The sequence below is a fragment of the Zalophus californianus genome, chromosome 7, assembly GCF_009762305.2.
Source record: "Zalophus californianus isolate mZalCal1 chromosome 7, mZalCal1.pri.v2, whole genome shotgun sequence".
NCBI classification, from domain to species: domain Eukaryota; kingdom Metazoa; phylum Chordata; class Mammalia; order Carnivora; family Otariidae; genus Zalophus; species Zalophus californianus.
In genome coordinates, this window is record NC_045601.1 from 28,651,346 (window position 1) to 28,666,863 (window position 15,518).

General features: G+C 40.6%; 1 protein-coding gene across 4 annotated transcripts; it reads left to right on the forward strand.

Moving 5' to 3' along the window:
- MTFR2 (mitochondrial fission regulator 2) lies at window positions 1-15,294 on the forward strand. 4 transcript variants are annotated; one of them, XM_027600923.2, is made up of 8 exons: window positions 1-279; window positions 885-1,001; window positions 5,202-5,306; window positions 5,788-5,900; window positions 6,854-7,095; window positions 8,219-8,579; window positions 12,898-13,071; window positions 15,075-15,294. In XM_027600923.2, exons 2-8 carry the CDS (start codon window positions 939-941, stop codon window positions 15,163-15,165), a joined length of 1,149 nt encoding a protein of 382 aa, XP_027456724.2. In that variant the 5' UTR covers window positions 1-279; window positions 885-938; the 3' UTR covers window positions 15,166-15,294. The 4 variants fall into 4 exon arrangements, with proteins under 4 accessions (XP_027456724.2, XP_027456722.1, XP_027456725.1 ...); XM_027600921.2 differs by lacking the exon at window positions 15,075-15,294 and having other exon boundaries at window positions 6,854-7,083; window positions 12,898-13,781; XM_027600924.2 differs by lacking the exon at window positions 15,075-15,294 and having other exon boundaries at window positions 12,898-13,465.
- Window positions 15,295-15,518: the final 224 nt, after the last annotated feature.

Sequence of the window (15,518 nt, forward strand, 5' to 3'; positions counted from 1 at the left end):
AGTCCCGGGGGCGAGCTGCAGGGTTGGGGGGAGAGGCGACATGGGAGTGCACCTCCTGCAGAGGTACCCGAGCTGAGCGACGGGGTTCCAGTACCCAGCCCCGGGTCGGTGGGAGGCGTCGTTACTGTCTGTGGCCTGCAAACTGAGGTGCGCGGGCCGATACGGGTGGACGTCCGAGCGCTCCTGTACCAGGACGTGTGCACTACGAGCTTCGCAGACTGCGGATTCGAGGCAGCTTGATGTTCCGGTGGTTGCTCGGAGGCTCGACTAAGGAGGAGGGTGAGCAAGGCGACCATGCTGGGTTAGGAGAGCCTCTGACGAGGCTTGAGGCCAAAGCGAGTGACACGACAGGGTGCTGGTCTCGGCTGTTACTCACTAGTTGGGTGACTACGTCACTTTGTATATCTGGAATTCATATTCCTTATCTTTAAAATGAGGAGGATGGATGGTACCCCGATTCGTTTGTGAGAAAGAGCTGCTGTTCACTTGTTAAAGCCTTAAGTCAAGGGTGATCTGAACTCATCCATCTCCTCAGTCCAGAGCTTTCAGGAGACCGGAGACCTCGCTGTCATAACTAACCCAAAGGCTTTCCTGCCAAGTGTCCAATCCATTGTTGGTTGATATTTATTAATGAAGACTTAAACATCCTATGAACTTTTAATGCAACTTAATTGATAAATTGAAGTTTCCTTTAGCAGCCCATCCCCACTTCTCCCTTCCTTTGTTTCTCTTTGACTTCCTTCAAAACACTGCTGGCCAAAAGAAATTAGTTGGTGTAATGTGAAACGAAAGGGTTTCTCCAGGTTACTCAATACAGTTTTGTGCATTCGTTTTTTTTTTTTTTTTTGTCAAGAGTAATATTTTCTAAATTATTTTTCCTGAAGGTATCAAGAAACTGATAATGTTTCCTTGAATTCGCTTATGTATTTGTTTCATCAATGTCCCTCATATTGAATATCTTAAGAGAAATACTGGAATATTTTGGTGTCCCCATAGACCAGGTAATTGTCTTTTAATGGATTTGAATGAACCTGTTGTATTTGTTGTTGGGTCTTATTTTGAAAATGATCTGTATGTAAACATTTAATTTAAGGTGAAATTGTTACTTCTTTTAAGGTGTAACAAAGGTGAGTTTGCAATAGTATTCCTTTGGTAGTTTGAGTTAAAAAGGGGGATAAGATTAGGGACACCTGCTGGCTTAGTTGGTACAATATGTGACTTGATCACCTGGTTGTGAGTCTGAGCCCCACGTTGGAGGTAGAGTTTACTTAAAAAAAAAAAAAAGGATAAGATTATTAGTAACCTATTTACGGGAGAGGTAAAATGCCAGCAAAAGATGCAAATGGAGCAAAATATGGATATGACTTTCATAGATAAAATATATTTTTAATTAGCTAGTGGTTTTATTTAAGGTAACTTAAGTTTGGTATTTGGATATATAATGCAAGTTATAGCTCAACAAATTCAGCATAAATCTTGAGAGAGGATGACTTAGGGTCTGAGAATTATAAGCAAATCCAATTTTCTCTACTTCTGGAGCATTACTACATCTAAGACAATATGCTTAGTTCTGCAGGTGATACAGAGCAGCAATACATGTTTCTTGTATTCATGATGCTTAAAATATAATATGAGGAATAAGAAACATACAGACTATAATACAAGATTGAATATAAGAGAGAATAGTTGAATTTACAGAATGGGCAAGTTGTTGCTATTTGTTGTGAATTAGAAGAGAATAATAGTCAAGCATACTTTCAAGATTTTAAACAAAAGTAAGTTGAAGAGTGGTTATAAATTATAAATAGGCAATTATTATATTATAAATATTATAAATGGGCAATTCAGTATGAGGAACTAGTTTGAGTAGGGAGCTAAGATGAGCAAGATGTGCTGTTTGATTATATAAATGCAAATATCCTACAGATAGTTAAATGGTTCTAGAATGTAGGAAAAAGGGGTGCCTGGGTGGCTCAGTCGTTAAGCGTCTGCCTTTGGCTCAGGTCATGATCCTGGGGTCCTGGGATCGAGCCCCACATCGGGCTTCCTGCTCGACAGGAAGCCTGCTTCTCCCTCTCCCACTCCCCCTGCTTGTGTTCCTTCTCTTGCTGTATCTCTCTTGGTCAAATAAATAAATCTTAAAAAAAAAGGAAAAAGAGATTCAGATTTGAGGTTATCTGCATTCTTTTGTTATTTGAATTCATGGACTTTGACATAATGGAAGTTGTTGGATATTATTGATGCATTTTGAATTTCAGAAATAGTGGGATCAAAGATAATGGCAGCTTGACTAATAGTTGAAGATTTGCTTATCATTAGATTATTGATGCCTTTAGGGGTTTCTGTAGGTGGAGAGCGGCAGCTGCCTTGTATTTTGAAGAATGACTGAAGAAGGAGATGGCATCGGCGCCTTCTTTTGAAAAGTTTGTGAAAAGAGATCAAGAGTGACCATCAAATTGAAATTTTGTTTTCTTTCCAATATTAGAGATATTTCATGTTTGCAAGCATTAGGGAAGAACCTCATAGATGAAAAAAAGATTCAAATGAAATGAGCAGTGCCCTGGAGAAGGTAGTTGGAAAAGGAATATAAATAAATAAGCCTTGGAAAAAAGATGGACAGTCGAGTAGGATAAAAGAGAGGGTGGAGAGGTTTTGAATGGAGAGAAATGAAAATTGAGGTATGTCACCACGGAGTTCTCAGTTTTCTCAGTTAAGAGCAAAGTCAAGGCTACTGGCAGGTAATAGAAATGGTGGCATTGGAGATTTCAGAGATTGGTCATTGCTTTGGGCAACACGATAGAGAACAAAACATGTTCTGAAGGGGTTGCAGAATACTCAGCTGAAGTCAGCATGGATTTGTAGTCCTTCTGAGTATTGTTGTTTTGTGATTTCTTTTCTCCAGCTAAGAGTAGTTGGGGTAGTTTATGATTGGTAATAAGCATATCACTGAAACAATTGAAATTCTCTGCTTGGTAGGAAAGTCACATCAGTAAAGTCAAAATGAGGGTGCTGGATCAGGAATAGAAAAAGGAGGGGACAGCATCAGAATGGTGAAGATGGTCAATGTCAGTGAAGGGATGAGAGAGAAGAACAGGGGTTTGTCAGGATGGAACTTGCAGAGTAAGACATGAAGGTACCATCCAAGTTAACCAAGAGTTGGGTGGCTATTTATGTACAGTGAGTAGCCCTCATTGTAGCAAAACCTCCAGGCCTGTGGTTCTTAAGAAGCGTGTGCATATGAGTGATCTATAGAACACTTTAAATATAATTGCTCAGGCTGGAGGAAATTCTAGTGTTAATAGGTCCAGGATCTGTATACTCCAGGCTGTGCTAGTCAATATGGCAGCCACTGGGCCAGATGTCATCTTCAAGCACTTGAAATGTCTGAATTGAGATCTACCATAGGTGTGAAATATACAATGGATTTTGAAGACGTAGTATGAAAAGAAGAATATAAAATAATGCCATTATTTTAAAAATATTGATTACATGTTGAAATGATAATATATACATATTGAGTTAAATAAAATATACTAAGAAAATTATTTCATCTTTTTCTACCTTTTCAGATGTAGCTACTAGAAAATTTATTTTACATACGTGGTTTGTGTTTTATTTCTCTTGGAAACCACCTTCCGAGGTGATTCTAGTATACCTATGGTTAAGACCTACTACCCTGTAGGATTGAAAAGCAACACAAACTTGTCTTTGCCTGCAAAGACTTTACAATCTAATGGAGCAAAGAGAAAACTGCAAATGAAACAAAGTTATATGTAGTTAGGTGTCCTATTGTATGGTACTCCTTAGAACTAGTTTAGGAATTCAGAGCCTAGGAAGCTCCTGAGAGCAGAGAGAATCAAATATGTAGAGGAATGTGAATCTGGCATTAGAAGAGAGGTGAAAACAGCTCGAGTTAGGGCCAGGCCCTCTGGGCACATGGGTAAGTGCTTGGCAGTTAGGATAATATTGGCTTGTCTTTGAAACGAAGAGGAAAATTGCTTAACCCAAAAGAGCTTATGTCCTTGTAATTCAGTTGGATAAACAGAACAGGTGGCAGAGAACAAGTGGCAGAGAACCTTTAAGGGTGAGTGGACAATGAATACAGAATTCATGGAGGACGTTATGGAGACTGAGCTAGCAGAACTGATGGAAGATTGTGAGGCTAGTTGGTGGAATTAGTATTTAATCTTGGAGTGAGGTGTTTGGATATGATTGGATATGTTCAGAACCCTTACGACTTAAAAGCAGAGGGATGGCATTCTGGGTGCCAGTGGCTTCTCATCTTCCTCTCTAGCCCCAGTTTTTCTCAACTAGTCAAATGGCTTTGATTTTGGTCTGCTGATGATTCCCAAATCCATCTAAATCCCAGATGTTTTTTCCTGAGGTCTAGGACTGTATATCCATCTGCTTATTGGATACTTCGAAGAAGATGCTGATAGGAGGCTACCTATATCTGCTGCTTGTAATAAAATTTGTCCTTGTTACGGGATCTGAGGAAAAATGAAAAGTCCAAGTTTTAATGCTTTTTAAAGAGAGGAAGTGCTTTCTTTGTGTTAAAATCTCTGCCAAGAGCAGAAATGTTATGTCATGTTTTGGGGAAGGTTCCTGTGGGAATAGTTTATACCAGTCTGGAAGGCGCAAAGGCAAAAGACAAGGTGGTATTTGAATTACAGTAGCACATTTCATTTCTATCATCTTTTTAAGAACTGACTTCTAGTAGATATATTGCACTCTAAGTAAAGAATTCTTAAATTATCTAGTGCCAGATTAATTTATTCCCCTAAAAAGGATCTCACCTTTAAAGGGAATTACAGGAGTTTACTCTGTACTGCCTTATCCTTGAGAAACTGAAACTCTCAATTTTTGATTGGGCCAAAAGATATGTTTAGCTGGGCAGAGGGGAGGCAGTTTTTCTGAACAAAGTTCCCAAAGGTATATTGCCATTATTGGAAATAGAACAAACATGAATTTGTGGTGCTTTCTTAAAAGACCTTTCTTCCTGGAATATTATATAGGTTAACTCCCATCCTTTATTCATATATGACTAAAGTTTAATTCTTTGAAGAAAATACTTTGAGTATGCCATTCTGTATTTTCTTTTTCAAAATAAGTGTTAGTGCATTTACATCTGCTTTTCTTCAAAGTATATAAACAGGCTTTAGCAGAGTACTTTTTAAAAACAACACTCTATGTATAAACAGGTTTTGCAGATTAGAGAAAATAAAGACTATGGATCAGCTCGGAGTATTGTTCGTATTATTGGGAAAATTCTTCCTTTAGAACCTTGTCCCAGGCCTAATTTTGAGGTAAGTCAGTCAACAGGCATTGTTTAAGTACTATGTATAAAATAATCTTAGGTACTAGAGACAGAGTAGAACAAAAGAAGAAGAAATGTTTCCTGCAAGCCAAAAACCTTTAGCTTATTCCTGGAAACAAGTCATTTCTTGTATGTTTTTGTATTTACTTCTTTAAGTAATTACATTCAGAGTTTGGCAGGTACAAAGCAACACCTGAATAGCTTATTTTATTCTTCTGGTTTGTGTTTTATGATAGATGACATTAACCAGGGTAGAGAATCTTGCTACATGTTTAGACTTTAGAATAACATTTTCTTCAGTATTGTTTCTTGCTAACAGGTGCATGTTTGGTTTTGAACATTCTTTTTCCTTTTCACTCTTGGATTTTTAATTTATGTAATTTCCATGGGCATGCATGTGTTTTACCCCCCGCCCCCAACCACTGCAGAGCTCTGACTTTTTTTTTTTTTTTTTCCTTTTTTTCCTTTAGTTAATCCCACTGTTGAACTCTGTAGACTCTGGTAACTGTGGATCTGTAGTTCCATCTTTTGCTGATACTTTGTGTGTGGCAAATGATGAAGAAGCCAGTTATCTCAGATTTCGGTAATTTTATATACTTACTGTGGAAAATGGGATATGGGCTGTAATCTGAATTCTTGCACGTGTTGAAGTTTGATCATACTAATTGAGCCTTTTGTCTGTCTCTACTACTGTGCGTCTTCCTAATATCTTCCTAATAAGGATGGCTGGGTGTCTCTCATTTTTATTTACCATTTCTCTTAATGCAGGCTTAGGAAGGAATAATATTAAAAGGATGTCAGAATCAGTATGTCCATTTTTAGGAGAAAGCTGTTTCCTACACTAAATACTATATATATTTATTTATTTTGTATATGTAACCAAAAGGTATGTAGCATTTACTGTGTACCAGGCAATGATGTTAAATATATTTCAAAATTAGGATGTGTTACTGCTTGAGAGGACTAAACAACGTGTTAGTATATTCAGATATAGGCTATCAGCACAATAAGGGTCAATTATTCAAATATTACAGCTAAACTTATTACGTATCAAACTGGTTTATCTACTTAAAAAAAGTTAGAATACCACAAACTTACCCCTAACATAATACTGAATATAAGGCCTTTCAATACCTTATATTCAGAATATGTAGAATTTATAAGTAAATCAACTTCATTTCTAAATAAATCAATTTGTACTGTGTTTAAACCTAATGGGTAGAACAGTTACAGGATAATTATTTTTGTTTTACAGTCTCAGAGCAAGATTTGTTCCTTCATTCACTTACCACTTACGGTTACCTATAACCGTTGTGTTCTAGATATTGAGAACGCAAAGTTACACAAGATGTTGTGCTTGTCCTTAGCCAGTCTAGAGACAATCACGGGATAAAGAGAGCTTCTCCAATTTTTGTTTCTGTGTCATTATTACTTTTTAACTGAAAGAATTTATTGCTCTTGGAAAATTTCCCTCTGTTTCGCTTTCTCTCTCCCTCTCTCTCACTGTCATTGTCCACTTTTTTCTTCTACCCACAGAAGTAGTATATGGAAACATGAAGAAGAGGAGAAAATGGAATTTTTCCATTCTTTGCAACCAGTTTGGAATCCATTGTCACCTGCTCTTAGACAGAATAAACGAATGAAAAGTGACGGGCCTGTAGGTGAAGCAACATTTAAAAAGATAGCTGCCCTCGAAGAGGAGCTGACTTTTCTCCGTACTCAGATTGCTGCGATCGTGGGAAGGCAGGAACCGAGAGCCAGAGCCAGTGCGCATGCGGGTGAGGGGCCGGGGGGGGGGGGGGGGGGGCGGAGGCGGAGTGTGTGTTTCAGTCCGACGGGGCGGGGCTAGCAGTTCGGTCGGCGCGCTGCCCAATGATAGTGTCCGTTGCGAGCGCAGCCTGTGAGTGACGTTCAGTAAATCTAGGATGTTGGGGATGGGCAATTACTATGCGTGGTGTTTATTTAGACTAAGTTAAGACACATTTGTGGTGAGGGGGATGGCTTTGGTTTCAGCTATACTGCTGAAGATTGTGCTTTTGAATTAAAAAGCCTGTTTTCTCAGGAAGCTTTTCTACCTCTTCAGAAAAGCACTGAAATTTATGAGGAAGGATGTATTAATTTGAAAGAAGAACATGTATTTGTAGCTTGAAGTTATTGCTGCTATCGTTCCACAAAATTCAGGTTGAGTAATGTGTTCCAGATGATCTTTTTCTAAATGTTTAGAGATGTGACTTGTTTTAAACAACACACACACGTAATACATACGTGTATCTCTACACATCCATATACACACATGTATGATTCATTATACAACATGAAATGTTCATATAGTATTGTATATTTATAATATATAAATATATAATACATATTAATAACAATAGCAATTAAAGTGAGATATGCACATATATTGTTTTTAGCAGTCATGTTAACACAGTCTTTTGGGAGCAGATCTGTTGTGAAAGTTAAGTACTTAGTACCCATCCTAGGCGCTTGCCTAGAAAATAGTTGGTTTCTACAGTGTCATCATAAAGAGAATATACCAGTTTGAGTGTTTCTAACTACAAATTGTTTATTATGTTTTAGCTTTTTTAAAATGGATGAAATTCAGATTGTATGTTAATTACTGAAAAAGCACTTTTTATTTTTTTTTTAAATGCATTCTCACCCTTCCTCCCTTTAAAGGCCTACACAGACAATCCTAATTGGATTAAAAATAAATTTATTCTTTGGTTTGACTGTTATAAAAATTACCAAGCAGATGGGATTGCTTCTCTTTCCTGGCCACCCTATCATTATTTTAGTAACATTACAGAAATTGTTCCTGTTTTGGTTCTAATTAGTGTTATGGGTTATGTTGGAGAGAATTTTGCATGATTTTTCAAACGAGTACTTTGTTTTTAGGCTTCTTTGACTTGAATGACGAGCCTAGCAGTGTGGGACAAAGACCGTCACCAGGGACTGCTGAACTGAGTGCCCAACCAGATCCATTTTCAAGTTCAGTGCTTTTTCCACCCCACCCCCTCCCTCCTCCTCCTCCTCCTCCACTGCCCCCTCAACTTTTTTCTCCACAGCCTGCATGTTCTCCTCTCACACAGCCAGGATCTAATAACATGTGTGACTCAGATAATTCAGCAAATGAAATGAAAAAACAGCACCCACGTGATAGTAAGACCAATTACAGTCATTCAAAAAACCATGATGTTCCAAACATGTTGGATGTTCTAAAGGACATGAATAAGGTTAAGCTTCGTGCTATTGAACGGTATGTTATCATAACATGAGAAATGAACCAAGTTCTATTAATGATGTTTTAATAATTTATTTTATTTATGAAAGTACATACAGACCGGTCTTCTCTCTCATTCCTCTTTACTCCAATTGGACACGTCTCCCAGAAAAAATCATTTTCCATTTTTTTTTACTCTTCTTTCTAGTGTCTTATCTATATATATATTTTTAAGTTTTTATTTATTTATTTGACAGAGAGATAGAGAGCCCAGTAGGCAGAGCAGCAGGCAGTGGGAGAGGGAGAAGCAAGCTCTCTGCAGAGCAGGGAGCCGGATGCGCGGCTCGATCCCAGGACTCTGGGATCATAACCTGAACTGAAGGCAGATGCTTAACCACCTGAGCCACCCAGGTGCCCCTCTTATCTGTATTTCTGAAACAACATACTTCTTTTGCTATTTCTTGATACTTTAACTGTATTTATTTTCCTTTGTTAAAACTCAGGAGTGTATGTTCTCCCAACCATCCTATCCTCTAACACATACACACAGATACACCTCTTGTTTCATCTTCCCAATATAATTAAATCTTTAGTTTTTACTTAAATCAGCAATCAGAATTTACATCCTTATAACAGTAAACATTCACAAGTAAGCCATTTCCTATGCTATGATTACGTTTTGTTTGTTGAATAATTTTATTTTCTCTTGCAGTTAATATCTCTCTGAGTTTCTTTCTAAAATAAATTCCCTGGTAGGAGGCCTCTGTACTGTTCCAATCTCTGGTTCCCGCAAGCCTCCTGCATTGTGGCCATGCTGAGGATTTCCTTGGCCATCATCATGAGCATTCTCTACCCTCTCTCTTGTGTTGCCTCACCCATTTCTGGGATGTCCTATCTTCCCATACCTTCCTGAGAAAGGATCTATAAAAAGGGAGATGATTTTAAGACCTTTCATATTTGAAAATGTTACTATTTTATTCTCAGTTCATTGCTAGTTTGGCTGGGTATACAGTGGCAGAAAATCATTTTTTCTGCAGAATTTTGAAGACATCGTTCCATTGATTTCTAGCTTCCAGTGTTCTTGTTCAGAAGCTGATGTCATTCTCATCCCTGGCACCATGTATGAAACCTGTTTCTTTATTCTTGAAGCATTTAAGATCTTCTCTTTAGTCCTGGTGTTTGGAAATTTCATGATGCCATGCCCTGGAGAGTTCCTCTTTTAATTTCTTATGCTGGGCACTTGTGGACTCAGTCTTGAGTTTCATTCAGTATGTAGACTTTTCCTCAGTCCCTGTTTTCAGGAAGGCAGCTCACCCCCCGCTCCATCTTTGCTTTCATTAGCTTTCCAGCTTTCAATGTTTTCTTGCAGTTCTTACTTTCTCATAATTTCTTTGTCTTTGTGGGTATACGTCCTTTTCATTTCTTTACTGTCATCTCATCTTTCACAGAGATCTGCCATGTTCATCTGGAAATCCCTCAATGAGATTTTTTTGTGAGAAAATAAATATATTTTCTATACAATAGTGTTAGGAAAGCCCCTACATCATTTCATTAATAATCAGGTTATGATTTGATCCTTGTGTGAGGCACCTGGTACAGAGAAAAATGTGGATAGATGGGCACACTTGTTCCAGCAAGAGGGCTTACTGGTATCACTGGGCCCAGTCAGTGGCAGATGGTGACTCCGACTGTTACCATCACTGGAGACACAGCAAGGAGGCAGTAGATTCTCCCCTCTACCCCTAGTCTCTCATTTTTCTACAACTAACCTGGCATTATACATTACTGCAGAATTAGATGAGGCTTCCCCCATCTTTACATTTACAGTCACTGTTCATGTTCTCTGCCTTCTATCTTGTTACTGTGAATGAGGTGTCATTGTTCATGTCCATGCTCTCCCCTGGGTTACTGGTTCCCCTTCTCTCTCATCTCAAGGGTTTTACTTAAAATTATCCCTTCTGTCTTCTACATCATTAAATTTTCCTTCTCTACTTTATTCTCCTCACACCTGAGTGTTTCCTGTCTTCAAAACACGTATGTCCCAGGCATTATTGTTTCTCTGCTCCTCTTTCTGGTATAAATTCTTGTTGTCAATAGTTCGCATTTCTCACTTCCTTCTTCTACCCACTGTCCTATGGTCTCTGTCCCCATCACTCCACTGAAAACTGCTCTTTATCAAGGTCACCAGTGACTCTCTTGCTAAATACAATGGTCAATTCTTACTCTTCCTCCTACCTGATATCATGGCAGTATTTGATATGATCTGTGGTTCCCTCCTCCTGGGAACACTTTCTACCTTTGGCTTTAAGGAAATCACGCTTGGTTTTCCTCTTACTTCACTGTCCATTCCTTATTCCTTTGCTTACTCTTCCTTCTGGGCCTGGTATCTACATACTGGCATCTGCAAGGCCCACACCTCAGTCCCCTTCTTTCTATATCCACATTGTTTCCTTTGCTGATCTCACCGAGTCCTATGGCTGTGTATACCAAGGTTATGCTAATGGCCTTCATAGTTATCTTTCCATCCCTGATTTCTCTCCTCTGCACCCCATGCCTACCTGACATCATTTGCCCGTCTCACATGTGTCTCAAGGCTTCACATGTCCAAAACAGACCTTTTCCTTCCTACCTGTCCACTTCATCCACCTTGAAAACCTGTTCTGCCCCAAGTCTTTTGCATCTCAGTAAATAGCAACACCATCACCCGGTTGTCTGTCCAGCCCAGACATCTAGAATCATCCTTTCCTTTCCTTCCCGTTCCCTTCCTGTCAGCATACAGCGCAGATGTGTACCCTCATGGTCTAACTGCCGCCCCCAGTCTAAGTCAGCGTCTCTAGCTTGGACTTCTGCGGTAGTTTCCTAACTGCTCTCTCTCCGTTCTTGCCTCCTTATCTTTTTTCCATATAGTAATCAGGGTGATCCTTTAAAAATTGAAGTCCAGGGGGGCGCCTGGGTGGCTCAGATGGTTAAGCGTCTGCCTTCGGCTCAGGTCATGATCCCGGGGTCCTGGGATCGAGTCCCGCATCGGGCTCCCTGCTCCTTGGGAGCCTGCTTCTCCCTCTGCCTCTCTCTTTCTCTCTCTCTCTCTCTCTGTCTCTCATGAATAAATAAATAAAATCTTAAAAAAAAAAAAAAAATTGAAGTCCAGGGGTGTTTGGCTGGCTCAGTTGGTGGAGCATGTGACTCTTGATCTTGGGGTTGTAAGTTCGATCCCTATGCTGAGTGTAGAGATTACTTAAAATCTTTTAAAAACAAAAAAATAAAACAAATAAAACTTGGAGTTCAATCTGGCCATTCCCTGCTTAAAACCCTTTGGTGGTTTTCCGTCATGCTTAGAATATAATCCAGACACCTTGCTGTGGCCTCTAAGTGCCCCCAGAATCCAGCCCTTGCTTCTGTCTCTGACCTCATGGCCTACTTCCCATGCCACTCTCTGCACTCCAGCTGTACCTGTTTTTCTTTTTTCTCACACATGCCAAGCTCCTTCCTGATGCATCTGCTGGATGTTTACACTAACACTGACTCGGAGTCATTTATAGAGAGATATCATCTCCTTAAAGCTTTTCCTGGTCATCTCACCTAAGGTGCTGTTGCCCCAGTCACTGTCACATTACCTACTTAATTTTATTCATAGTATGCATTGCTATCTGCAGTGACTTCACTTGTTCATTGATGATTTCCTGTCACCCAGAATGTTCCATGGGGGTAGGATATGGCTCTACCCTCAAAGCATAAAATGGAGCCTGGTATAATAGTAGGCATTAAGTGAAGACTGAATGAACGATTGGCCTAATGGTTTTCTTTTCATGAATTCTATAGTCCCCTTAAAAGTTCTTAAATATTTCTTTAAATTTTCCACTGGCAAATTAGAAAATTAAATAAAGATCTTCAGGGGCGACTGGGTGGCTCAGGCCTTAAGCATCTGCCTTCGGCTCGGGTCGTGATCCCAGGGTCCAGGGATTGAGCCCCACATCGGGCTCCCTGCTCCGTGGGAAGCCTGCTTCTCCCTCTCCCACTCCCCCTGCTTGTGTTCCCTCTCTCGCTGTGTCTCTCTCTGTCAAATAAATAAGTAAAATCTTAAAAAAAAAATAAAGATCTTCAATACAGCGAGATATTTGATAATCTCAGGTCACAACAAGATTGTGGTGGAGTCCCCACCCACACGGTTTCTTGGTTTTCTGATTCCTAATTCATTGTGCCTTCCAGATTCCTTGTTCTTTGGCAAAAACGTTCAACCTCTTGAAGAATAATTAGATTGTAATGTATTATGCTTACATTTCTGGTATGTTTGTCAACAAGGAGCTTAAATTACACCAAGCTTTAATTCAAAAAAGTTTGTTTGTTTTTTAAATAGGTCACCTGGAGGTAGACCCATTCATAAGAGGAAAAGACAAGATTCACATTGGGATCCGGCGTCTTTGATATCCCATGCGCTTAAGCAGAAGTTTGCCTTCCAAGAAGATGATTCCTTTGAGAAAGAAAATAGGTCTTGGGAATCTTCTCCATTTTCTAGTCCAGAAACTTCAAGAGTGAGCTATAATAACGTAAAGCTAATGTTTTGATTTTCTGAAGTGTGTTGTTCATCATCTGTGGCCGCCTTCAGGGTTCCTTGGAGCGCTTGCGCAGAATGGGCCATGCACTTGTGTGCCAGTACCGCCCAGGTTTCTCATGTTTCTGTTCACGTTCACACATTCCTTTTCGCTTTTAGCTTACTATGAAGTCTTTTGAAATAAAACACTTGATTTGAAAAAATACTTGTGCGTGAGTTGGTCAAGGTTTCTCCTGCCAGGTTGCTAACTGCCCTCGCTGTCTGCAGTTGGACGGGGGTGTCTGAAACTCGGAGAGACCAAAGAACAGCCACAGACTCAACCTCCCCAGAGTGAAATGAAGACTCCCACTATTTTTCCTCAAATATAAAGACTGGGTTATTTAGTTAAATAGAATGTTAACAGTGCTTTTAAAAAGGCAACTGGGATCATAATCATCTTCAATGACAATGCTTCTTGGTTGTTTAAAGGGACACATGCCTGTATTTCAAACACTTGACCCTTGAGATTGTCTTTTTTAAATTTAATTTTATTATGTAAGTCAATCAGAGAAGGACATGTATCATATGATCTCACTGATAGGAGGAATTCTTGATCTCAGGAAACGGCTGCTGGAGATTGCTTATTGGAAGTCCCTTTTCTTTAATTCAGACATTAGTTTGGGGGGTTGCTTTTCCCATCCCACGGCTTACTCGAGGTAGTAGTACCCACGAGTAAGCCCCGAGAGCGAGAGGACCTGGAGGCAGGGGAGCGTCCGCCACAGGCGCACAACGCGGAGGAGCCGCGCCTGCGGCAGGGGAAGGGGTGGGGCTGGCGGCCGCAGCCGATCCCTCCTGGGCCCGCCCGCGCGGGCGCGAGGCCTCTGAATTAGTCTGCGTGCGTGCGCCGTGGCGGAGGTTCGTCAGGTCGGCCCTGGAAATTGTTTCTTTTTCTTTTTTTAAGATTTTATTTGACAGCGAGAGAGAGAACACAAGCAGGGGCAGTGGGAGAGGGAGAAGCAGGCTTCCCGCAGAGCAGGGAGCCCGATGCGGGGCTCGATCCCAGGACGCCGGTTTCATGACCTGAGCCGAAGGCAGACGCTTAACGACTGAGCCACCCAGGTGCCCCGGCCCTGGAAATTCTTAACTCTAAGAAGGCAAAAAAGTATAGTTTAGAATCATTACAGTCATAAAGCACAAATGTCCTGAAAACAAATGTTTAACATTTGTGTAGAAATGTCTTAACTTGCCGGGTACATTTTTGCTCACCTCTTTTGATCTTCACAGCAATCTCCTAAAAATAAATGTAGAAATAAGTCAGTATTGGGTGCCTGGGTGGCTCAGGCGGTGAAGCGTCTGCCTTCGGCTCAGGTCAGGATCCCAGGGTCCTGGGATCGAGCCCCGCATCGGGCTCCTTGCTCTGCGGGAAGCCTGTTTCTCCCTATTCCTCTCCCCCTGCTTTTGTTCCCTCTCTCGCTGTCAAATAAATAAAATCTTAAAAAAAAAAAAAAGTATTACCTGTCTCACGCCTCAGAACCCCGAAATAACCCCACATCTAACTGGCAGAGCAGAGACTGGAGCTTGGTTTATGAACATTTTAGGAAGTCCGAAAAGCTTCAGTTAGGTACGAGAGTCGCTTGTGTGGGGCACACTTCCCCGTGATGGTGGGTAAATGAGGGATTACTGGGTTGTCTTCCACTGCTCACTCTTCAGCATTTTATCTCCAACCACCTACCAGCACCTTAGAGAAAGGACCATCTCTTTTAAGGCACCAACCTTAGGGCTGGACACCCGGGGACTCAAACTGTAGTTGACTGGGAGCCCAGTCTCTGCCGCTGAGCTGCTTAGCTCCCTCTGTGTCCTCGGCTCTAGGCGTGGTGCCTGACACACAGCCCAGTCTCAGATCCCTATTGATTGTTGGATAAATTAAACCTCAACGGGTCGTTTGGTCGTTAACATTCTTCTACATGAGAATACTTTCTGGGTGAACCTTTCGCTTTATTTCCGCTTGGACGTCACATTTCGGAGCCAGGACAGCGAACTAAAGGAAGAATTGACACAAGAGATGTTGACGGAGGCGTGAACAGCGTGAGCTGAGTCTACACCAGCAAGGAAAGATTGCAGAAGTGTGCCATGTCTTTCCCTACGTGTTGCAAGGCTCTCATCTGTTAGTGAAGTTGAATGAAGTGTGTGCACTGCGATCTATTAGTGCAGGGGTCTGAAGAGTCTGGACTCTCTTAAGAACACCTGTCTCTGTTCTTGGAAGATCCAGCAGCTAATTGGCTACTGATGATAGGTGTATGGATTTCTCTTTTCACGTATATTAGTGTTATTAAAAACTGAATACACGCTTTGAATGATTTTCCTAAGGGTTAAGTAGTAAATGACTTAATGTGTCTCATAGGTCTTACTAGAGGGTAACGGAAATCATTTTTAATGGATTAAGAAAT